Here is a 26,261-nt window from a genome sequence, read left to right as displayed (position 1 = left end):
AAGTAGTATTGAAAGTGAACCCAGTCCTTTGGGTTCACATTTAGCCCCCAAGACAAGGCCAATTGCTTTTTGTCATCTTTCCATTTCTTTCTGCCTATTTTTAAGCCTGTTTTTACCAATGCAACAGGTAATACTTGAATGACAGTTACTGAAAGGATTGTCTCATCTCCACAAATATAAAAGATTTTGTCATATAGTTGTCTAACTCCATCTCAATCATACCATTGATCAGACACTTTCCTGGCTTCCTTCTGCAGAAGAGAAGATGTTTGAGTAGCTTCCAAAGCCAGTTCTCTGTCATACTCAGTCCAGTGGAACACAATCTTATTTCAGGCTTTTCTGCTTATTTCTATAAACTTCTTGTGCGCTTATACAAATGCTAGAAGTCTAAATATTAAGATGGGTGAACTTGAGTGCCTTGTATTAAATGAGGATATTGATATAATAGGCATCACAGAAACTTGGTGGAATAAAGATAATCAATGGGACACAGTAATAGCAGGGTACAAAATGTATCAGAAGGACAGAACAGGCCGTGCTGGGTGGGGGAGTGGCACTATATGTGAAAGAAAGCGTAGAATCAAATGAAGTAAAAAATCTTAAATGAACCAAACTGTACCGTAGAATCTCTATGGATAGTAATTCCATGCTTGAATAATAAGAATATAGCAGTAGGGATATATTGCCGACCACCTGACCAGGATGGTGATAGTGACTGAAATCCTCAGGTTGATTAGAGAGGCTATAAAAATAAAAAAACCTCAATAATAATGGGGGATTTCAACTATCCCCATATTGACTGGGTACATGTCACCTCAGAATGGGATGCAGAGATAAAGTTTCTCTACACCTTAAACGATGGCATCATGGAACAGATAGTCCTGGAAACCAAAAGAGGAGAGGCAATTCTTGATTTAGTCCTAAGTGGAGCACAGCATCTGATCCAAGAGGTGAATATAGCTGAAATGCTTGGTAATAGTGACCATAATATAATAAAATTTAATATCCCTGTGTGTTTGTGGGTGGGGAGGGAAACCAATGCAGCTCACCACAGTAGCATTTAACTTTAGAAAGGGGAACTACATAAAAACAAGGAAGTTAGTGAAACAGAAATTAAAAGTTACAGTGCCAAAAGTGAAATCCCAGCAGGCTGCATGGAAACGTTTTAAAAACACCACAATAGAGGCTCAATTTAAATGTACACCCCAAATTAAAAAACATAATGAGAGGACCAAAAAAGTGCCACTGTGGCTAAACAACAAAGTAATAGAAGCCGTTAAAAAAAGTGGAAGTTAAATCCTTTTGAGGAAAATAGAAAGGAGCATAAACTCTGGCAATTGAAGTGTAAAAATATAATGAGGAAGGCCAAAAAAGAATTTGAAGAACAGCTAGCCAAAGACTCAAAAAGTTAAAGCAAAAATTTTGTTTTAAGTACATCAGAAGCAGGAACCTGCTAAGCAACCAGTGGGGCCACTGGACTATTGATATGCTAAAGGAGCACTTGAGGACGATAAGGCCATTGCAGAGAAACTAAATGAATTCTTTGCATTGGTCCTCACAGCTGAGCATGTGAGGGAAATTGCCAAACCTGAGCCATTCTTTTTGGGTGACAAGTCTGAGGAACTGTTCCGGATTGAGGTCTCTTTAGAGGAGTTTTGGAACAAATTGATAAATTAAACAGAAATAAGTCACCAGGACCTGATGATATTCATCCAAGAGTTCTGAAGGAACTCATATGTGAAATTGCAGAACTACTAACTGTGGTATGTAATCTATCACTTAAATCAGCTTATGAACCAAGTGACTGGAGGATAGCTAATGTGATACCAATTTTTTAAAAAGGCTCCGAAGGTGGTCCCGGCAATTACAGTCTGGTAAGCCTAACTTCAGTACCAGGCAAATTGATGGAAACTATAGTAAAGAGCAGAATTATCAGACACACAGATGAACGCGATTTGTTGGGGAAGAGTCAACAAGGTTTTTGTAAAGGGAAATCATGCCTCACCAATCTACTAGAATTCTTCGAGGGGGTTAACAAGAATGTGGCCAAGGGGGATCCAGTGGATATAGTGTACTTTGATTTTCAGAAAGCCTTTGACAAGGTCCCTTACCCAAGGCTCTTAAGCAATGTAAGCTGTCATGGGATAAGAGGAAGGGTCTTCTCCTGGATCAGTGGCTGGTTAAAAGATAGGAAACAAAGGGTAGGAATAAGTGGTCAGTTTTCAGAATGGAGAGAGGTCAATAGTGGTGTCTCCCAGGTGTCTGCATCGGTACCAATACTGTTCAACATATTCATAAATGATCTGGAAAAAGGGGTAAAGAGTGAGGTGGCAAAATTTGCAAATAATAAAGAACTACTCAAGATAGTTAAATCCAAAGCAGACTGAAGAGTTACAAAGGAATCTCACAAAACTGGGTGACTGGGCAACAAAATGGCAGATGAAATTCAGTGTTGATAAATGCAAAGTAATGCACATTGGAAAACATAATTCCAACTCTACATATATAATGGTGGGGTCTAAATTAGCTGTTACCACTTAAGAAAGAGATCTTGGATTCATTGTGGATAGTTTTCTGAAAACATCCACTCCATGTGCAGCAGCAGTCAAAAAATCTAACAATGTTGGGAATCATTAAGAAAGGGATAGATAAGAAGACAGAAAATTTCATATTGCCTCTATATAAATCCAGGATATGCCTACATCTTAAATATTGCATGCAGATCTGGTCTCCCCATCTCAAAAAAGATATATTGGAATTTGAAAAGGTACAGAAAAGGGGGGGGGAAATGATTTGGGGTATGGAACAGCTTCCAAAAAGGAGAGCTTAATAATACTGGGACTTCTCAGCTTGGAAAGGAGATGATTGAGGGGTGACATCATAGAGGTCTATAAAATCATGAGCAGTGTGGAGAAAGTAAATAAGGAAGTGTTATTTACTCCTTCTCATAAAACAAGAACTAGAGGGCACCAAATGAAATTAATAGACAGGTTTAAAAGAAACAAAAGGAAGTATTTCTTCACACAATACACAGTCATGCTGTGGAACTCTTTGCCAAAGGATGTTGTGAAGGCCAAGACTATAACAGGGTTAAAAAAAGAACTAGATAAATTAATGGATGGGTCCATCAATGGCTGTTAGCCAGGATGGGCAGGGATAGTGTCCTGAGCTTTTGTTTGCTAGAAGCTGGGAATGGGCGATGGGATGGATCACTTGATGATTACCTGTTCTGTTCATTCCCTCTGGGGCACCTGGCATTGGCCACTGTTGGAAGACAGGATACTGAGCTAGATGGACCAATGGTCTGACCCAGTATGGCCATGCTTATGTTCTTGCTTTTTCCTCAGTAATGGTTGATCTGGGTAGATTATTAGTGCACTGTCATAAATTTGGTTATTCTTCTTGGCAGATTTTAATAATGATGCACCCAAGATAGGATGCATGTGGTCTAGATTCTCCTTGAAGGTGTCTTATTTATGCCTCTTTAAGGGTGAGAGGAGGGCCTGAAAGCTATGTGTCGGCCTCACAGAACAATCGTGCAGCCTGACCGCCTCTTCCACCGTTTCTGGGGTAATACAGTCTAGCTACCTGGTAGTGGAAATTTGTGCAGCATTTTCCAAACTTTTTTGGGGTAACTTTGTCCATTTGCCACTTAACCAAGGCTCTCACTATACCCATCTTCTGCATCATTGCATCTGCCCTCCTCCTCCATTCCCTCCCACAGGCTCCATTTTCTCCATCCTTGTTATCATCATCCCACTAAAGTTCCCAAGAGTTCTACCTACACTCCTCCCACCAGCTCAAATCCAGATTCCACATTCACAGCCTTCTCAGCCTCCACCTCCTTACCGCTGATGACATTTGCCACAACTCCACCCTTTCCACGTCCCACATCTTTCCTCATCACCATCGTTCCCCCTCATGTCACCATTGCTAACCCCATGCTCATCTTCCCACTTCCTTTTCCCTTTCTCTTGCTGTCTCTGGAATGGCTGCTCCATCTCTAAAGAGATCTCCATTATCAATGATGTTAGCTTATCTTTCTCCCTCCAGTTCCTGACTTTCTGAGACCTGGATCCCTTTTGTTTTGTCTGATATTGCCTCTACAGCTTCCTTCTTACGAAGGCCTGTCCTTCTCTCACATTGCCTATACTGGATTGGACTTGCTGCTTCCAACCCCTTCCTCCTCTTGAACAGCACTGCCTCTGACTCGTCTTTCGTACCTCTCCATGTTGCTGTCATCTTTTGTCCACTCAGCTCTGCCCACTGATCCTCTTGTTTCTGGTTCCTCTGTCTCTCTTCCTCGCATCACAATCTCACATGCATATTCTCGGTAACTTCCATGTTGATGACCCATCCAGCTCCCTGTAGTTGCACGTTTCCTTGTCCTCACCTCTTCATTCAACCTGCAGCTGTGGCTCAACTCTTCTGGTCACCCAAAGGGCCCTTCACTTGACTTGGTCTTGCCAAGCATTGCTCTGTCCCTGATTTCTCTGTTGCTGAGTTTGAAGATAGCAGGCTCTCTCTTAATTAGTGGAAGCATTGTCTGCTACAAAGAAGTCATGCATTCTTTAGTGATCTGAAGCAACTAGATCCAAACTATTTTATTGGCTATGCTGAGTGCACCAAACTGTCTGCAGTCTAAGATGACATATTTAGCTTTTACCTGTTTTCACTGAAAACATGTGCTGTATCCATTCTGGACTAATGTTTTTTCTGTCATTTTAAAAATACTTCTTTCATAAGGAGCTATTTTTCAAGTGAATTGTAGAGAGAGTTTTACTAATCTTAAAATCTTAAATTTTGAACATGAATGACAGACTGAATAAAGATGGGAAGATATTATATTAGAAATTGTAGTAAAATATGGGTATGATGTTACATCAGTCCAACCCTTATTTACCGTAGCTTTTAGGTGGCTGTAAACTTGATGTTCCAAGGACTGGGTATAAGACAGGTATGGGGTGCCTATTTGGAATTTTCAGTAGGGTTTCTTATAGTTGGCAGGTGGACTGAGCCTCATGCATGGGTGTAGGTGACAGTTCAGGCAACTGGGAGATGGATCATCTCAAAAGGTATTTGTTATGTGGGAGTTGGTCTGCAAATGGATGTTCAGATGAGAAAAATGGAGGGAATTAGCATCCTGAAGGCATGTTGTTATGCTCTTATCTAGAAAGATAAGGGAATGTTCTGTCTTCTGGGGAGAGGAGGGTTGGATGGGGGAATATTCAGGAGCCTAATGGAGGATCTAAAGGAGGGATATGAAGGGGTTGGTTTGCTTGTAGATGATCATAAGGGTTTGGTAGGTGGGAAGCGTAGTGAGAAGGAAGAATAAAGTTGTGACAAACTCACTTCTGTACTTTCTTCGTGCAATTGACTGAGGAAAAGCATAGTTGTTTGCTAAGTATTAAGGGCTGTGTACATAGTGTTAAAATTATATTGTGGCTTTTAGTGTATTGTTTAATATTTTGAAAATATTAAACAGTATACTGATTGATGGAGAAATGTTTGGGTTGTTTTTTTGAGGTTGAGGAAAGTCTGTCTCTTAGGGTCTATTCAGCAACCTTTACTTGAGTGAGTTTCACAGTATCAGGCCCTATAAATGTTTTGGTTCTGTATAATAATCTGGAGTGACCAAGATCAGGAATAAAAACTGGTGTGAAGAATTCAGTATACTGAACACCAGATGGTGCTCTTGCATGACAACTAGAATAGATATGTATTTTTAGAGACATAGTACTGTCTTCTATGTGGCTTAATAATTATGAGGAAACATGAATGTTTCTAGTTAAGCTGTGCCTAAGAAGTTTTACTGTTTTACAAATGGTGTCAAACATTGCTCCCTGCATGCCACCTTGAACCAGTGGCTGAGCTGGATGATCTTACTCACATGAGCAAAATAAGAGTTCAACACTCATTGTAAAAAAGCAAGGTCAACCTTGTTAAGAAATCAGGGGTTAACCATGCTTTATTACAGTGGGTATTAAATATGGCTATTCCTGTTCACCCCAGGGGATCAGTCATTTTAAACAATGGCTTGAAGGGGTCAGGTTTGTCACTTGTCAAACATGGCAGAATTTTTTTTAGTTAATTCTAGAATTATACCTCTTCATTGTAGTCTCTTGCAGAATTGGATGGTTTATCAGTAGATGCTAGTTTTCAGGTTTTAATGAAAACCGTATCAATGCTAAGTTGAGGTAACTGATGGTGACTCTTCAGGGGGATAGTTTTCATGAGTGGTGTTGGATTAAATTGGGCAAGCTCTTACAAAGTTAAGGTGGATGCCATCTCCTATGAGGACGTATATGTCATGTCAGCTTTGGCTTTTTAAGTTTAGTCCTCTAGCTCAGTGGTTCTCAAAGCCGGTCCGTTGCTTGTTCAGGGAAAGCCCATGGCGGGCCAGGCCGGTTTGTTTACCTGCCGCGTCCGCAGGTTTGGCCGATCGCGGCTCCCACTGGCCTGGGGGAAGCGGCACAGGCCAAGGGACGTGCTGACTGCCCTTCCCGCAGCTCTCATTGGCCTGGAGCGGTGATCTGCGGCCAGTGGGAGCCGCGATCGGCCAAACCTGCGGATGTGGCAAGTAAACAAACTGGCCTGGCCACCACGGGCTTTCCCTGAACAAGCGGCAGATCGGCTTTGAAAACCACTGCTCTAGCTAGTAGTGTCAGGAGTGGGGAAGCTTAAGGGGAGATCTCTTCTCTCTTCCAGATCTCTAAAACTTCCTGGGTGTTGAGGCCAACAAACTCCTATCTGTTACCTGCTACAGTGGATTCCTCCTCCTTCCTCTCCACCCCACCAGCTATGTGTGCTCTTTGCCCCTTACACATAGGAGGAAGCACACCAAGATGCAACATGCCATCTGTGAAGAAAGCGGGTGATATTGGTGTTGTTGTTATGACTATTATGTGTTCCTTTGATTGTTATGATGGGGTTCTGCCATGTAGAGCCAAGGAGACAAGTGTGTAATAGCCAGAAGAAGGAGCTGAAAGGGAAACTGCTAGCTACCTACAGCCCCTTGCGGCATGAGTGATAAGCTGCAGGGGCAAACGTGTGACTCGCTCTATAGAGTGACATTTGGCAGCCATTGCCAGTGGGACCTCAGCAGAGTTTATGGGTAACGGAGGGTGGGCACTGCATGTGTATGTGGTATTATAGGGGGAGCAAGCAGCGACCTCTGTTAGGTTGCCCAACACTTTCCATTGTAGACGATTCTGCATCCTTATTTTTGAGGAGCTCTAATACTCTGTTTGCAGTCAGGCTGTGGGTATTCATCAGGCAGACTCTCCTCAGGCTACAGAAGTGCCTTTTCTTTATCCCATGAAATTCCCCTAGTTTCAGCCCCCTTGTCCATATACATCATGATAGTCTTTAATTACATAGAATCATAGAATATCAGGGTTGGAAGGGACCCCAGAAGGTCATCTAGTCCAACCCCCTGCTCGAAGCAGGACCAATTCCCAGTTAAATCATCCCAGCCAGGGCTTTGTCAAGCCTGACCTTAAAAACCTCTAAGGAAGGAGATTCTACCACCTCCCTAGGTAACGCATTCCAGTGTTTCACCACCCTCTTAGTGAAAAAGTTTTTCCTAATATCCAATCTAAACCTCCCCCATTGCAACTTGAGACCATTACTCCTCGTTCTGTCATCTGCTACCATTGAGAACAGTCTAGAGCCATCCTCTTTGGAACCCCCTTTCAGGTAGTTGAAAGCAGCTATCAAATCCCCCCTCATTCTTCTCTTCTGCAGACTAAACAATCCCAGCTCCCTCAGCCTCTCCTCATAAGTCATGTGCTCTAGACCCCTAATCATTTTTGTTGCCCTTCGCTGGACTCTCTCCAATTTATCCACATCCTTCTTGTAGTGTGGGGCCCAAAACTGGACACAGTACTCCAGATGAGGCCTCACCAATGTCGAATAGAGGGGAACGATCACGTCCCTCGATCTGCTCGCTATGCCCCTACTTATACATCCCAAAATGCCATTGGCCTTCTTGGCAACAAGGGCACACTGCTGACTCATATCCAGCTTCTCGTCCACTGTCACCCCTAGGTCCTTTTCCGCAGAACTGCTGCCTAGCCATTCGGTCCCTAGTCTGTAGCGGTGCATTGGATTCTTCCATCCTAAGTGCAGGACCCTGCACTTATCCTTATTGAACCTCATCAGATTTCTTTTGGCCCAATCCTCCAATTTGTCTAGGTCCTTCTGTATCCTATCCCTCCCCTCCAGCGTATCTACCACTCCTCCCAGTTTAGTATCATCCGCAAATTTGCTGAGAGTGCAATCCACACCATCCTCCAGATCATTTATGAAGATATTGAACAAAACCGGCCCCAGGACTGACCCCTGGGGCACTCCACTTGACACCGGCTGCCAACTAGACATGGAGCCATTGATCACTACCCGTTGAGCCCGACAATCTAGCCAGCTTTCTACCCACCTTATAGTGCATTCATCCAGCCCATACTTCCTTAACTTGCTGACAAGAATACTGTGGGAGACCGTGTCAAAAGCTTTGCTAAAGTCAAGAAACAATACATCCACTGCTTTCCCTTCATCCACAGAACCAGTAATCTCATCATAAAAGGCGATTAGATTAGTCAGGCATGACCTTCCCTTGGTGAATCCATGCTGACTGTTCCTGATCACTTTCCTCTCATGTAAGTGCTTCAGGATTGATTCTTTGAGGACCTGCTCCATGATTTTTCCAGGGACTGAGGTGAGGCTGACTGGCCTGTAGTTCCCAGGATCCTCCTTCTTCCCTTTTTTAAAGACGGGCACTACATTAGCCTTTTTCCAGTCATCCGGGACTTCCCCCGTTCGCCACGAGTTTTCAAAGATAATGGCCAAGGGCTCTGCAATCACAGCCGCCAATTCCTTCAGCACTCTCGGATGCAACTCGTCCGGCCCCATGGACTTGTGCACGTCCAGCTTTTCTAAATAGTCCCTAACCACCTCTATCTCCACAGAGGGCTGGCCATCTCTTCCCCATTTTGTGATGCCCAGTGCAGCAGTCTGGGAGCTGACCTTGTTAGTGAAAACAGAGGCAAAAAAAGCATTGAGTACATTAGCTTTTTCCACATCCTCTGTCACTGGGTTGCCTCCCTCATTCAGTAAGGGGCCCACACTTTCCTTGGCTTTCTTCTTGTTGCCAACATACCTGAAGAAACCCTTCTTGTTACTCTTGACATCTCTTGCTAGCTGCAGCTCCAGGTGCGATTTGGCCATCCTGATTTCATTCCTACATGCCCGAGCAATATTTTTATACTCTTCCCTGGTCATATGTCCAACCTTCCACTTCTTGTAAGCTTCTTTTTTATGTTCAAGATCCGCTAGGATTTCACCATTAAGCCAAGCTGGTCGCCTGCCATGTTTACTATTCTTTCGACTCATTGGGATGGTTTGTCCCTGTAACCTCAACAGGGATTCCTTGAAATACAGCCAGCTCTCCTGGACTCCCTTCCCCTTCATGTTAGTCCCCCAGGGGATCCTGGCCATCTGTTCCCTGAGGGAGTCGAAGTCTGCTTTCCTGTAGTCCAGGGTCCGTATCCTGCTGCTTACCTTTCTTCCCTGTGTCAGGATCCTGAACTCAACCAACTCATGGTCACTGCCTCCCAGATTCCCATCCACTTTTGCTTCCCCCACTAATTCTACCCGGTTTGTGAGCAGCAGGTCAAGAAAAGCGCCCCCCCTAGTTGGCTCCCCTAGCACTTGCGCCAGGAAATTGTCCCCTACGCTTTCCAAAAACTTCCTGGATTGTCTATGCACCGCTGTATTGCTCTCCCAGCAGATATCAGGAAAATTAAAGTCACCCATGAGAATCAGGGCATGCGATCTAGTAGCTTCCGTGAGTTGCTGGAAGAAAGCCTCATCCACCTCATCCCCCTGGTCTGGTGGTCTATAGCAGACTCCCACCACTACATCACTCTTGTTGCACACACTTCTAAACTTAATCCAGAGACACTCAGGTTTTTCCACAGTTTCGTACCGGAGCTCTGAGCAGTCATTACTGCTCCCTTACATACAGTGCTACTCCCCCACCTTTTCTGCCCTGCCTGTCCTTCCTGAACAGTTTATAACCATCCATGACTGTACTCCAGTCATGTGAGTTATCCCACCAAGTCTCTGTTGTTCCAATCACGTCATAGTTCCTTGACATCACCAGGACCTCCAGTTCTCCCTGCTTGTTTCCAAGGCTTTGTGCATTTGTATATAAGCACTTGAGATAACCTGTTGATCGCCCCTCATTCCCAGTATGAGGCAGGAGCCCTCCCCTCACAGACATTCCTGCCTGTGCTTCCTCCCGGTATCCCGCTTTCCCACTTACCTCAGGGCTTTGGTCTCCTTCCCCCGGTGAACCTAGTTTAAAGCCCTTCTCACTAGGTTAGCCAGCCTGCTGGCAAAGATGCTCTTCCCTCTCTTCGTAAGATGGAGCCCGTCTCTGCCCAGCACTCCTCCTTCATGGAACACCATCCCATGGTCAAAGAATCCAAAGCCTTCTCTCCGACACCACCTGCGTAGCCATTCGTTGACTTCCACGATTCGACGGTCCCTACCCAGGCCTTTTCCTTCCACGGGGAGGATGGACGAGAACACCACTTGCGCCTCCAACTCCTTTATCCTTCTTCCCAGAGCCACGTAGTCCGCAGTGATCCGCTCAAGGTCATTCTTGGCAGTATCATTGATCTACATGTGATTTTGATCTTGGCAGTATCATTGATCTACATGTGATTTTTTTTCTACCGGATTCCTGGCTCATTCAGTTCAAAGGATGGACACACAAGGGGGCTGAATTAAGGTTACACAGGCAGCTATAAATTTGGCATTTCCTAACTTTTAGTTGCTTGACTTATCAGCCTAAATAATGTTTTTGTATGCAGAAGAACTGTTAACAATCTGTAGGCCTTTATCTAGCTTTGCCTGGTTTTAGGCCAAGAGCCATGGGACATGACATGTGATGTGTGAGCCTTGCTCTCGAGTCAGGCAGAGCAGTGCATTGCTGAGGGGAATGTGACCTTATTCTGAGGACTGTTGTTAGTTACAATGTTTTCATGATGGAAAGCTAAAACAGAATTAATTAAAGCAGAACTTGCTGAAAATCATAAGCTTAATATTTAACGTTCCACTTTGTTCTTTCCCTTGAGTTTTAGAAATGGCTGGTTGAAGAATAGTGTGCATGATTCTTTAATGGAAAGACATAAAATGAACAACTCTTATGTTGCCTTAATATGGTGCATTTTTAAAATTGGTACAATAAATTATATGCAGCTTTTCATTCGATGTCTTTCTTATGAATAGTCCATTAAAGTCAGCATTCCCACAGTATGAATTTACTGAATGGGCTGATTCTTCTCTGTTTTGTGAATGATGGCAAGGGAAAAGCTTTGCTTAGTCAAGGGAAAAAGGACCAACGCGGCTACAACAACACTGCATAAGGGAAAAAGCTGTCAGGAAAGCTTCCTCTCCTCCTCTCTTTTAACACCCCTCTTCCCCCTGGGGTGGTTGTGTACTACAGTTTGGGTCTTATTTATGCCTTATGAAGACTCGCCAGTGTTGTAGCATGTGTGTAACTGCAACTCGTGTGGGTGGTATTCTGACTGATACTTTGAGGCACAGTGATTTTTTTTAAAGTAGAGATTCTGTTTCTAATGCTTTGACGTCATTAAATTAAAAGGAGAGTGGCTTCTCAAAAGAAGAATATTCTATCCTGTCAACCTTTTCACATGGTCAGGCAGCAACTTTCACTCAGTCTCTGTTACTGTGACACTTTTGCTGAAGTCTCTGGGCCAGATTCTGGGCCAGTTACACTGGTATAAATCCAACATAACTGAGTTGAAATGAACTGGAGCTACTGTAGATTAAATGCATTGATTTTAATACGATTCTGGACTGGAATTATGCTGTAATAATTGAGAGCAGAATCTGGCCCTCTACTAATATTAAACTAGAGATGAGACCAAGCTGAATATAAAAACATACAAGGAATGATAGCCATCAATTTTGGCCAGTAAACTGCCTTTCTTGGTCTTCTCCCCAATCTTTGCTTTTTAAAAAGGTTGTTTCTTACGGGAGATTACTCATCAATGGAAGAAACTCCTTGTGCTATAAGAAGTGATTACAGAAATAGAAACACAAAATAAATTAAAAAAAAAATAAAAACATAAATATAAGATCAGGTGCTAACAGATTAAAATGCGAGTTCAACAAAGCAAAACAAAATTCTGGATTGTCCAAACAAAATACTGTGTGTGAATAGTGATTAGCGTAATACAAGAGTCACTCAATCTGGATAAAAAAAAAAGGAGGACTTGTGGCACCTTAGAGACTAACTAATTTATTTGAGCATAAGCTTTCGTGAGCTACAGCTCACTTCGTTGGATGCATCCGATGAAGTGAGCTGTAGCTCACGAAAGGTTATGCTCAGATAAATTTGTTAGTCTCTAAGGTGCCACAAGTCCTCCTTTTCTTTTTGCGAATACAGACTAACATGGCTGCTACTCTGAAATCAGTCTGGATAATGGCTCATAATAAGAGTGAGCAAACAACAGATTTGTTTGGTTCACTGGCAGTTCTGAAAAATAATAATAAAATCATGTTGGGGCCTTTTAAACTGGTTTTAATAAAAGTTAAGGAAATTTGGAAACAAAGGGTGAGATTCACAAGGGATATAGGCACATTTCACAAGGGGTGGTTGTCTCCTACCCACCATTAACTCAGTAGCCCAGTGGTTAGGGCACTCACCCAGGACGTGGGAGGAAGGACTGGAACTTGGCTGTCTTCCCTCCCAAATTAGTGCCCGAACTACCAGGCTATAGTCATTCTCTCGCTCTCTGGCTGAATGAGTATTTAATTGTTTATACCAAGTGGAGCAGCTTCCACAGGAGAGATTGAGGCTCACCTAGAATATATTCCTATAGCCTGTGGTTAGGGCACTCACCTGAGAAGTGGGGGACAAGAGTTCAAGTCCCTGCCTCACATCAGGCAAAAGGGGGTTTAGACCCTGGGTCACTCACATCCTGGATGAGTGCTCTAACCATTTGGCCATTGGATACAAGGGGGTCCTTATCCTCCTTCTTGGTTTTGTGAATGGCAGCTCAGCCTTTGTTAATCTAGCCAGAAATATCAAAATGTGTCATTTCAGAAATGAAAAAATGAACCATGTCACAGTTCAAGGCTGCTGCCCCTATATTCTGCCTCTGTAGTCCAGCAAGGGCACCTACTCTCAGGCTTCTGGCTCCTCTGGTTGTCGCCTCTCTTGGGTGGTGACTTGTCTTACCTCCTTCTGTCCAGAGTATTTCTAGGCTGCACAGCTTCCTGATTGTACTGTGAATTCACCTGGAAAGTCAGGCTGCCTAAGCGGGCCTGCTTTGCTTTCCTCCTCAACAACAGTTAACAGTGCAATTACCATAGTTATAAGTTACCACATAGTATTTCCTCTGCAAGCCTACTTTATTCTTAAGGTAAAAAAGCATTACAGAGAAAACATTAATAAAAGAACCTACACACGTGCTAATAAGCTTACTAGACATCACTCCACCTCTGACATTGGCTCTGGCGGGAGCAGTCCTTCGACATCCTACCCAAAGGGTTTCCTTTATGGTCACCAGCTCATCACAGCTTTAGCTCAAAACAAGCACCCAGTCTTATGGGGCCTCAGTAGGCCAATTCATCCATTACTTCCCTAAGAATTGGAGCCCTTGATGGCCTAGAGGTCTTGTCTGTTGGCTGGTTCAGGAAGAAGGCCCTGAGCCAGTTTAAAATCAATTTGGCTATTTATCCAAAAATCCTTTCTTTGTCTGTTGGTCACTGTAGAAAGCAGTTTGGACTAGTTACTTACCTCTCCAGGGAGGTGGCGTCAAAGGGCTGAACAGAGGAAATATATTAGCATCCCTCTCCTACTAGAAAAGATACAGACAATGCCACAATAACATAAACACAATTGCATTTTGAGAACGGACCCCAAAGGTAGTGACCCTAATTCAGTAAGGTTTAACTTAACTCAGTAAACTTTATCTTAATTCCATAGGGTTTGATCAGGATATTGTCAGTCTGTCACAAACCATTTCAACATTTCTGATTTCTTTTTTTTTAACCAAACTTAATTGCCAAAACTGACCCAAATTCATGAAATGTTGTGGTCAATACAAAATTTTGCATTTCAGCAAATTAGTTTCATCTAAAAAATGTTGTCCAGCTCTACTCATCTGCTGTGGGGTTCCACTGTACTCTCTCACTTATGAATTGTGAAAGGTTGACCTTTCCTTGCTATAATGTTTCTCAAGTGACTTTTGCTTTGTATGTGAACATATTCAATTAATGCTTCCCCCCCATCCCTCAAAAAACCCAAAATGTATGCAATGGTAAGTTGTGCGGTAAATAAGAGTGGGTTTTTGCATGTTCAGTGCATTGCTAAATTAGCTTCCTAAGCATGTACAAATCAATGTACATTTGTTTTGAATATTGCTTAAAGTGCTGCTACTGTTTTTTAAAAATAAAATTCTGTGCAAATAAATTATCCCTGTCCCCTCCCCGACCTGGAGAGTGTTCACAACTTGGTAAAATCAAAACCACTGGAAGGTCCAAAGGCACTCTCCAAAGGTAATTGGACCACCTTCAGTTGGTGAGAGAAAGCTTTCTCTCACAGAAGTTTGTCCAGTGAAAGATACCACCCACCTTGTCTCTCCTTAGCAATACTTTGAAAAAGCAGTGGTCGTTGTTCATGCTGCTATTTGCTCATTACTAGTGATAGGCAACTCTCCTTGAGCAAGGCTGGCTGAGAACAATGCATGAATATTGGCATAGCATGTACTTCGGAATCACAAGCCTCAGTGCTCTCCCCCCAAAGCCCACTTGACTGGTAATGTTGGTACTTGCTCTAAGCAGCGTCTATTCTCTTGTGGCTGCCCTCAACCTGTGGAGGCTGTCTGGCTCAGTAAAAATTCAGGCACGTAATTAACTGACCTGTCATGCTAGAGTAAAATATACAACTTGTTAATGACTAATGTGTGTATTGTTTGCCTCTTCCTCCTCTTCAGTACAGTGTTAACACCTATTATATCCATACAGTGGACTTCCATCTATTTATATTAGCCAATGTGATAATGTTAATCAGAATGAAATAAGAATTAATTGAGAATTTCTTCACCTTGCATTTATGACTTTGATATCCTGACTTTGAAGTAGTTGTTTAAGTAACTCCTGCTTCTACTGGGGGATTTATAAGACTTTCACCGGTAGACCTTCTTTCCTTGATCCTTATCTCTTGAACATGTAGTAACTGCAAACACTCTACGGGAGGGCTCCATTCACCAGGGATTCCTTTGGCCTAGAAACGTTGGAAGTGCAGACTGAAGCTACTGTTTCTAGTGTGGTAGTTCATTATGTAGAGCAGTGATCAAATATTGTTTAAAGTAATCTGTTGGGTTTTTTCCCATAAAATGTTTAATAATAAGGATGTAACTTGGTAAAACAAGAATGAAAAAGTGTCTCTAGGACAATATTCTTCAATGAAGATGTAAATAAATATTTCAAAAATTAACCTAGAAAAATATTCATATCCAGTTTAATAGCATCACTGATTTCAGTTAAATTTAATTATTGTTTGAGAATAGTCTGTGGAGAGTAATCCAACAATGATGATGGATGCAGTGTTGTTGTAGCTGTGTCGGTCCCAGGTTATTAGCGAGACAAGTGAGTGGGGTAATATCTTTTATTGGACCAACTTCTGTTGGTGAGAGAGACAAACTTTGGAGCTTACACAGAGCTCATCTTCTGGTCTGGGAAACTTACTCAGACCTTGTCTACACTACAGGTTACTTTGGTATAACATTGTAACTTGTTGTAACTTACGTGATTAAACCTGAGCGACCTAAGCACTGGTGTAGACAGCTTCTCCTGCTGACATAGCTACCGCCTCTCTTGGCAGCAGGAGTTTATTAAGCTGACGGGAGAGCTCTCTCCTTTTGGCTTAAAGCGTCTCCACCACAAATGCTACAGTGGCGCAGCTGCAAGTGCTGTAGTGCAGATGTAGCCTCAGGCTATCTCTACCCTGCACTTTTGTCATTAAACCTTTTGTCGGTCAGGGGTGTGAAAAAAAATCCAAACACCCCGACCGACAAAAGTTTTGACAAAATATGCCTCACTGGGAGTGGTTTTATTTTGCCAACAGCAGCTCTCTCTCCTGCCAGCAACGAGTGGCTACACTGTGCCGTGCCACTATAAGGTAGGCAGTATACACATAGCCTCAGAAAGTTACAGCTAAATGCAATTTGGAACAGATTGTTTAGCATAAGTGGTTAACACACATTTCAAGGGACCATTCAAGTTGAAGTGGCCCATTTACACCCCTCCAGTCATAGGGAAGAAAGGAGTGTGGGGGAGTACCTGGCGGGAGGGTTGTTAGTGGGTTATAGATTGTTTGTAATAAACCATAAATTCAGTGTGTCTGTTCAGTCCATGATTTTTAGTGTCTAGTAAAGTTTGAATTTAAGATAATCTTTTGAAAGTGGTATTGTGCAGGTTTTCTTTGCGGATGAGGACTGATAGGTCAAATATAGAGTGATTGCTTTGTGAAAAGTGATGGAGTCTAGCTTAGGTTCCTTTCATTCTGTGACGAATGTACAGGGACTCTCAAAAGTTTACCTGATAAAGTTGAGGGCTCTTTGATTGTTCTTCTGTGTGTATAAAACACATCTTCCTGGGATGAATTATTGCTTCAAACATACTTGATAGGTAGGTAGAGTGTATATTACTTTTGTGATTCTGATTCATAGGTTATTTCTCAAATTTGTTCTCATGTCTGGGTGAGTAATCTTCTGAACTACATGACGTTAAGCATACACTGAACCTTATACCTGAAATCATAAATACTTTTTTGAAAAAAGTCCTACCTGACAATAAGGCTGCCATTACTTTATGGGGAGATTTTTTTGGCAGGGAAGGGGGATTGGAATTCTTGAACTGCGGTCTGTGATCAATCCACTACCTGAGCTTTACTCCTTGAAAAATATTCTCTCGTTGTTCATCAGTGTTGGAAAATGGTTTGAAGTCTAACACTGCTACACTGTGGATTAATGAAAGGATCCATGCTTAAGATAAGTTTCCGTCTTTATATTCATTCATTAACTAAACAGCATCTCCGGGGGGGATGTGGTGCAAAGCAAATCCAATAGCTAGTGTTGTTGCTCTCATGCCACCTCATGAATCTTGGCTGATGACATGCAGAAGCATTTTCTGCATAAGTGGTTAATATAATCTATCTTCTGTCTTCATAACAGAAAAATTATTCAGGCAACTTTTTCCACTTCTTGCACGTATTTTTTTCCCCTGCTTGAGTTTAGCTGGCTGTTACAGTTTACATGGCAGTTTACTTTGCATTTCCTGTTAAGCTTTGCCTCAGCTTCCTAAAAATGGGCTGATTTTTTAGGTGTACACTGCACCCTCTTCATAAGGCATCCTTGGGGGCCTAATAATAATTTTGAGTCGTAAAGGAATAGGGTTACAATATTTGGGCACGGTAGCAATGCTGTATTTGTGGTGGAGGCACTTCCATTATAACCTTCCCCCCAGGTGCTTATAACTCTTGTGCTGAGATTTTGCAGGCATGTTTTTACCTAAAGTGTAAAATTTTAAAATGGCAAAATACAATTCTGTTTTTCTTCTTGTTGTCTGAACTTGAGGAAATTGGGTGTGTCTGGTTTTCAAGGTTTTAACTCTATATTTTAGTCTCAGTGGAAAAAGACTAAAGAGGTAGAGAAGTCTGTGCTGTCCAACCATTTTGACCAAAGCAGGAAGTCTGTCTGGTTCTACAGAATGGTGGTAGTTTTGGTTTTTTTCAGTTTGCTTTTCAAAATAACTAGGGAACAAAAACTATGTTAAAAGTGTTATGGTTGCAAAGATAAACGCTCAAAATTAGGAAATACAAGAGGTTCAGTTATGAGATTATTGTCCCTTTATACTGAAAGTTTCAATCCTGTAGCAATTAAAAAAGCTATATTAACCATGTAATCTGAGTTACAAGAGCCTTTGGTGTCTTTTTAAGCACCCCTATTTTAAAAAAAAACAACACCACACTCCTCCCCTCCCTTTTTGTTGGATTCAGATTATACTGCGTCCAAAGAGACACCCCCACCCCACCCCCCAAGTGTAGTTGAAGTGCAATAAACGTTCTCCCAATCTGTCAGTGTCTGGAAGGAATACATCCTGATGACAAGCAGCCAGCTGGACAGATTTTTAGATAGAAAATTGAGAGAAGTCCCTGTTTCATTCAGACCCAGTAAATTGTAATGTCTGTAGGCGTTGATTCTGTTTCCCATTTTTATACCATTTGTCTTCAATTACAGCTGTGTTTCTAGAGCTGAAATAAGAGACCACCTCAGAGATGAAATTTTAACATTTCAAAAAATATGTATTGGCAAGTAAGTTTAATCTTTCTGAAATTCAGCTACAGAATGCTACTATAAAGCAGGCAACAATGCAAATGTGAGTTTCTCTATAGTCAAACAAGCATAAATTAAAATTGTAGAGGCAGAGTATTAGACGTTGTGCCAGGTGACTGCTTTCTCTCTCATGCATGCAGTCAATTCACTGTGCTGCAAAATAGTCTAATGCACAGGATAATCTGCTGATTTAAAAAAAAAAATTTCAATTTGATGGCTCATCTCACTGGTGAAGTTACTCTGTCGTGGAGCATTAACACTGGCTTTACTACTGGAAACCTTTTTAATAACTCCTTTGACTGAAGATCTTACCAAAACCCTATTCATTGGCTCCCATACGCTTGAAGAATGTAAGTATTCGCTCCAGGTTTATTCCCCTCCTAACTAAGGGCTTGTCTACACCATGCAGCTTTTAGCGACAAGGCTGTGTCGACAGCCTTGTCACTAAAAGTCAGCGTGTGTGAATACTCTTTTGCGGTATTTTGTTGGCACTTTTGCTGACAAAATATTTCCAGCCCTACAGGCGGCATAAACTTTGTCAGCAGGAGAGCACTCCTGCCGACAAAGCCGCGTTCACACTGCTGCTTGCGTCGGCAAAACTTTTCTTTTTTCTGGCTCCTGCGAGCGGCAACCTGACATGCTGCTGCTTTCACCGCTGCGGATCCTGGCCTGGTTGCAGGCGATGGCCCTGCTGGTTTCACTCATTGTCGCTAGAGCCCTGCAGCTTCTCGGATATCTGCATCCATGGATATAAATTTTGTATCTGTGCAGGGATCTAGCAGCCTGGTCTTCGCATCTTTAATTACTTCGATTTTGTTTGTCAGATAGCCAGTGTTTTCCAATAAGCTAATACTCAGTAAGGATGGGAAATGACTTAGCAAATTGATTATGATAAGACTTAATGCTTATGGAAGGCTGTATACTAGGGGTACTAGGACAGAGACTCTGCCACTGATTTGTGGTGAACTTGGACACCATCCTTGACTTCACTGTGCCTCAGTTTCCCCATCTGTAAATTGGTGACAGTGATAATCCCTCACCTTTGAAGTGCTTTGAGATGAGATAAAGAGTGCTTGGAAGTACTTAGTATATGTTATGTAGCATATCTCATCTTCAGACATTAAACTGACTTGACTGTATTTGTATTCTCAGACCTGCTAGAAAAATGCTGCTTAAAACAGTTGTCTCATTTCTACAGTTCAGACTCTGAATTAACTGCCTCTGCACAGAGACTGTAGATGCCTTCTTTGACATCCTGGGTTTTGGACCCGTAAAACATTTCCAAATGGGTGCCTACAGACCAAAGAAAACCCCTGTCTGGAAACTGAGCTTCCTTTTTCATGCAGTCAAAGCCACACTGGCATCTTAGCCCCCAAGAAGGCAGAAACACCTGTGGACAGCAGAATTGGATTTGATGTGAATGTAGTCTTGAGTGTCATGCAATTTGAGACCTTAATCTTGTTAGGAAGAGAATGTGCAGCTAGTCTGTGTGTGCAGGTGGAGGAGACATGGAAGTGAGAGTAAATCATCCATTTGGAACATGGAAGCGCTCTTCAGGATGTAAGAGGCTTCACTAGGAATCTCTGAAATGATTTTTGAAGTTGATGGATATAGATGGGTTTGGCTTATCCTTAGGTGTACATGAATGTTTACTAGCTAGGAGTGTGTGACCCAGACACCGTGTGCTGCCAGTGGGCAGAGGGCACAGTGGGTGCATATGGTTTTATAAGGATCTCCTGGGTCAGATATATGCATAATAGTTCACTGAAGGGTGGCAGTGTGATCTCTGAGAGCCAGTAGCCCACTGGTCATCATAGTCATTGTGAAATGTATGTATGGATAATATTTAAGGAGTTATGTATCTATATGGGAAATTATGTTCTTAAGGTTTTGAAGTTAAGGTAGGTCAACAGAAAGTGACATACCTCAGAAATACTCTGTGGCCAGAGGAGTTGGGGATCTACTCATTGCAGGCACAGACAAGGCTTCCTCATGCTAAAAGCAGGTAGTAGCAAGGTGCCTCACAACCCTGGGTACACCTGGGAAGCGTCACAGAGTGGATTTCTGTTTGTGATCGTCCCGTAAATGTAAATCTATACATCTAGGAACAAAGAATGTAGACTATGCTTATAAGATAGGGGACTCTATCCTGGGAAGCAGTGACTCTCTGAAAAAGATTTAGGGGCGGTGGTGGATAATCCTTTGAACGTGAGCTCCGAGTGTGACACGGTGGCCAATAGAGCTAATGCAATCTTGGGATTCATAAACAGAGGAATCTCGAGTAGGAATAGAGAGGTTATTTTACCTCTGTGCTTGGCATTAATGTGTCCACTGCTGGCCTACTGTGTCCCGTTCTGGTGTCACACTTCAAGAAGGATGTTGATAAATTGGAGGTAGTACGGAGAAGAGCCAGGAGAATGATTAAAGGATTACACAACATGCTTTATAGTGAGAGACTCAAAGAACTCAATCTATTTAGCTTAACAAAGAGAAGGTTAAAGGGTGACTCAATTACAGTCCATAAGTATCTACATAGGGAACAAATGTATAATTATAGGCTCTTCAGTCTAGCAGAGAAACGTATAGCATGATCCCATGGCTGGAAGTTGGAGCTAGGCATAAATTTTTAATGGTGAGAGTAATTAACCATGGGAAAAATTTACCAGGGGTCGTGGTGGATTCTCCATCACTGACCATTTTAAATCAGGAGTGAATTAGGAATTATTTTGGAGACGTTCTGTGATCTGTGCTATACAGAAGGTCAGACTAGATGATCACAATGGTCCCTTCTGGCCTTACAATCTATGGATCTTTCCTGTCCACTGTCCTCCCATTTTCTCTCCTACTCCCACAAATATACTTCCATATTAAATGCTATGGCATTTAGTGAAGTGAGGTGAAGTTTGGGGATGTTTTTGGGTGATAAAGATTTCTCCAGGGTTCATTTTTGTCACTGCACACAACCCAGCTGTGGAACTGGGTGCTCTCCACAGAAGCATTTGGGCCCCAGGTTTCTGCAGATATGCGCCTTACTTTGTCAACTTGTAGATGAAAGGAAGTACTCTTTTAGTCAACATATAGTTAGACTATGGAACTCATTACTGCAAGACGTTATTGAGGCCAAGAATTCAGTAAGATTGGATGTTTATATGGATAACCAGAATATATCCAGAGTTGTTATAGGTGGGTAAATAATGGGTAAAATAAGAGTATTTGTAAGGGATTTAAGACCTCATATTTCAGGGTTTAAGACAAAATCTAACCTTTAGGGATTAAGATTAGATCTTCATGGGGGCAAACTATCTCATATCTTTCCACTGTAAAGGGTTATTGCATTTTCCTATGAAGCGTCTGCATCTGGCCACTGTCAGAGACTGGAGTACTGGACTAGATGGACCATGGATCTCATGCAGTATAGCAGTTCCTATGGAATCTCAATTTGGAGGTCTCCTTGGAGTATGGTGATTGGTTTGGCTAATCCATTAAATCCTATTTTTCTATAGTTCTTTTGCGTGATTTGAGGGTGAGTGGGAGAGCCATACCTCCCAGGAACTAATCTGTTTTATATTTTAACCCACTGGAGAGGTTTGGGCTTCTGGATGCACCTCTCTTGGTTTTACAGGGAGGAATTCTATTGAGAACATGTGGGATGATACATAATTACTATATGAGCGTGCAAACTGGAATGTACAAAAACAGCTTGGGCAAAATATCTCACAAGTAGAGGAGATTTGAGCTTTAAAGAAGGCTCTTGAGTCACTTTCTGCCAGAGAGAAAGTATACTCCTGTCTTTGGGAACCTCTGACTGTAAAAGAGACTGGCAACGAGGTTAGTTTATGCTTAGTGATTTCTGAAACCACTAAAGTCGGTCTTTCCCCTAATTTCCCATTGTAAAGAGAGCTGAATAACTTTTAAACATAAATACTTTCCATTTCCATAACATTTTCTGTCGAGGGACCTCAAAGCATTTTGAAAACAGTAAGGATTGAATCCTCACTTTCCCCAGGCCTACTAACATACCTGCATTGGCAGGTGATACTGGGATCTACTCACCTGCTCACCCTTCACATCCCTTTGGTAACCTGTGTTTCAGATGATAAGCAGAGGGAGTCTGCCTGCTTACCTTCTAAACAAGCAGGACAAAGATGTATGGGAAATGCACAAGGGAAAAAATGAACAAAATTGAGAGAATCTACGGAGGCGAGAGAACTAGGTGAGGGTGTGTGCTGGAGCTGAGAAATAATAGTGCAGTAGGAAGAAACTAGTGTGTAGAAACCTTTGGGGCTGTGGAGAGAGAATGAAAAGATACATCAAGACAGATGAAGCTTAAAAGAGGCAGAAAGAGGAGAGAATGAAAAAGCATAGTTTTCTATTCAACCCCTCTATGGTAAAGCAAACAAAAGCCCTCTAGATTTTTCTCAGCCTTGGGCTGATATGATATCCTTCCCCTGGCCCAAATCCATTTAGGATGTTTGTGCCACCCTCATTTCATTCTGAAAGACTGACCACAATGCTCCCTCCTGTATTGCTATGCCCATTTTATAGATGACAGCTTCAGATCACTAGAATTGTTTACTTACACCAGCAATGAATTTGGCCTTGAGAGGATAAGTGCCTTGCTCAAGGATAGCTGAGTGAGCTGATGACAGAGCGAGGAGCAGAAATCTAGTCTCTTAACTGTCCTCTTTACTTGCTAGACTCGGCTCCGCCTCTAAACGTCTCTTGCTGCTTAGTGAAAATTCATGTTGTGATATTTACCTTCTTTGTATTCAGAAGGTGACAAACTTAAAAAACAAAATCCCATTTCATAGTTGCACTTGTTAAATATATCTAGCTCTTTTTGATGGGATAATAGGCAGTTACCTATAGACTGTCAGCTTGTCAGAAAACTCATTGAACTGCAGTTATCCTAGGCCGGGGGTTTTGAAAATGGAAGTTCAATAGACTCCAGCTTTTCTACTGATCATAGCATGTTTCTTTGTACCAGGTTTCTTAAAACAAACAAGCTGGGCCTGGAAGTGTAAAAGACATTTCCCCACCCAAAAAACCTTATTGGCTTTATAGTGAAATACTTCTGGGATGGATTGTATTTACTGAGGGACAACCTATCCTAAATGCTCAATTACTGAGGGACAATCTACACTCATTGCTATATTTCCTTTCCACAAGCTACTCTCAGTATGACCTTTTATGAGTGATGTACCTGAATATTTGGATGCTAATATCTAAACTGTATCATTAAATCTATTAACCTTAATTTGGGTTACTGCAGATTATGTACTATATGTATTTTATGACTTTTAAACCAAAATTTGTACTTTTGGATAATGTAAGCATTATACCCAGATGTATAAACGCTCTTTCCTTAACCTGTGTATTATATAATTTTAACATTAGCTTTAATACATTTTTTTAAATCTGTTCTTTTCAATGGAGTTTGTCAGGTTAATAACACTAAATTGGAAAAGGGGAAATTTACATTCTGTTGTTAAGGAATCTTGTCTTTCCTTGGTAATATTGGCAGGAGATGAGATCCTTAAATATCTAATATAGAAGCAATATAGAGGCGTTCCATTTAACGTGGCCTTGGGCAAGATGCCTACATACTGTTTCTGTTTTTCCTGTCTCTAAAATGCAAATACTTGATTTACTTCACAAGGATTATATGAGGATTAGTTAATTTGTACAATGCTTTGCAGGCCTACAAACTTAGCACCTCTAGTGGTGTATGTGTATTTTATAGGTTTCACATAGTTGGGATTATTTTAAGATTGTTTGGTTCCCTTCTCTCTTCCTTGCCATCCCCCCTTTACATATCTATATCAAAACAGCTACTTATAAGGATTTTACAGTGAAATCTGGCAATTAGTGAACTTGTAAAAATCCTGTCCTCATGATATATACGTGATTTACAATTGCATTTGTTGTAACCACATGCAATAATTATTGAAACTGGGTTACAGTACTAAGTCTGAAATTAAATGTTTGCTTATGGAGGCACTTTCAGTTTTAGAAAAAGGTTACATTCTTCCTTTTATATCTACACATGATGCAACGATATTCCTAGTACAAAAGCAAAACTTTTTCTACAAATTGAAACTGTAGACCTATGTTTATTTTCAGGGGCTTATTCCAAAACAAGCATCGAACGAGTGAAGTTTAGGACATAGAAATTATCTGCCCGCTTTAAATATGAATTGTTTGTCAAAGTGAGATGAATGTTAATTGTCCATTGTATGGCCACACTACTTCAAATAATGCATGCAGTCTGTATGAATGAGGTAAATGGAGTAACTAAAATGACAGGTTTCAGTGGTAGCCATGTTAGTCTGTATCAGCAAAAAAAACCGAGGAGTCCTTGTGGCACCTTAGACTAACAAATTTATTTGGGCACAATCTTTCGTGGGCTAGAACCCACTTCATCAGATGTATGAAGTAAAAGATACAGGAGCAGGTATAAATACATGAAAGGCTGTGGGTTGCTTTACCAAGTGTTAGGTCAGTCTAACGAGATAAATCAATTAACAGCAGGATACCAAGGGAGGAGAAATAACTTTTGAAGTGGTAAGAGAGTGGCCCATTACACACAGTTGACAAGAAGGTGTGAGTAACAGTAGGGAGAAATTAGTATTGGGGAAGTTAAGTTTAGGTTTTGTAATGACCCAGCCACTTCCAGTCTTTATTCAGGCCTAATCTGATGGTATCTAGTTTGCAAATTAATTCCAGTTCTTCAGCTTCACGTTGGAGTCTGTTTTTGAAGTTTTTTTTGTTGAGGAATTGCCACTTTGAGGTCTGTTATTGAGCGACGAGAGAGATTGAAGTGTTCTCCTACTGGTTTTTGAATGTTATGATTCCTGATGTCAGATTTGTGTCCATTTATTCTTTTGCGTAGAGACTCTGGTTTGGCCAGTGTACATGGCAGAGGGGCATTGCTGGCACGTGATGGCATATATCAGATTGGTAGATGTGCAGATGAACGAGCCCCGGATGGTGTGGCTGATGACTTAATTTCCCCAATACTAATTTCTCCCTACTGTTACTCATACCTTCTTGTCAACTGTCGGTAATGGGCCACTATCTTACCACTTCAAAAGTTATTTCTCCTCCCTTGGTATCCTGCTGTTAATTGATTTATCTCGTTAGACTGACCTAACACTTGGTAAAGCAACCCACAGCCTTTCATGTATTTATACCTGCTCCTGTATCTTTTACTTCATACATCTGATGAAGTGGGTTCTAGCCCACGAAAGCTTATGCCCAAATAAATTTGTTAGTCTCTAAGGTGCAACAAGGACTCCTCGTTTTTTTTTAAATTACAAGCTCATAGGAATTGCAGTACTGCACTATAACAAATTTATTTAAATGCAGTAATTGTATTCTACAAGCGGCAGGCCTCTATAGGCTCAGGGATTGTTATTGCTCATATAACTAAATGCTTCCTTTCTTCGTCTTCAGTGCCGAGTTAAAGCTGTTGGAAGAAGCCACCATCTCAATCTGCAAGTCTTTAGGTGAGAGAGATTATTTTGATGTCTTCACATATTTCTGTGTTTATCAACTTTTCTGATAAATCAGTGTTCATGTAAACTTCTATGTCTGTATTTATTTAATTTTGCTCATGTGCATTTCAATAATGAGATTTTTAAAATCATATTTATCTCCCAAGTGGAAGATGAAAACACATTCTACTAATCTGTGTTGCTTAAATGTAACATTGTCACATTATTCTGTGTGTTGCCAACAGACGGAAGTGACTTGGGCATAGTTATTTTAGTAATTGAGCAGACTTCTTTTAAATAATGATTTTTAAAGCATTGCCCCTTTAGAAGT

General features: G+C 41.6%; 1 protein-coding gene across 3 annotated transcripts in view; it reads left to right on the top strand.

Annotated features, from left to right (window-relative positions):
• Positions 1-26,261, top strand: part of DYM (dymeclin) — a 392,088-nt gene that overhangs the window by 44,932 nt on the left and 320,895 nt on the right. For all 3 annotated transcript variants that reach the window (XM_074952350.1, XM_074952349.1, XM_074952351.1), the window contains one exon: positions 25,890-25,942. In XM_074952350.1, coding sequence (XP_074808451.1) covers positions 25,890-25,942 — 53 coding nt within the window. The remainder of the gene's footprint in view (positions 1-25,889; positions 25,943-26,261) is intronic.

The sequence above is a fragment of the Natator depressus genome, chromosome 5 (assembly GCF_965152275.1).
Source record: "Natator depressus isolate rNatDep1 chromosome 5, rNatDep2.hap1, whole genome shotgun sequence".
NCBI classification, from domain to species: Eukaryota; Metazoa; Chordata; order Testudines; family Cheloniidae; genus Natator; species Natator depressus.
This window is presented reverse-complemented; position numbering and strand designations above follow the sequence as displayed.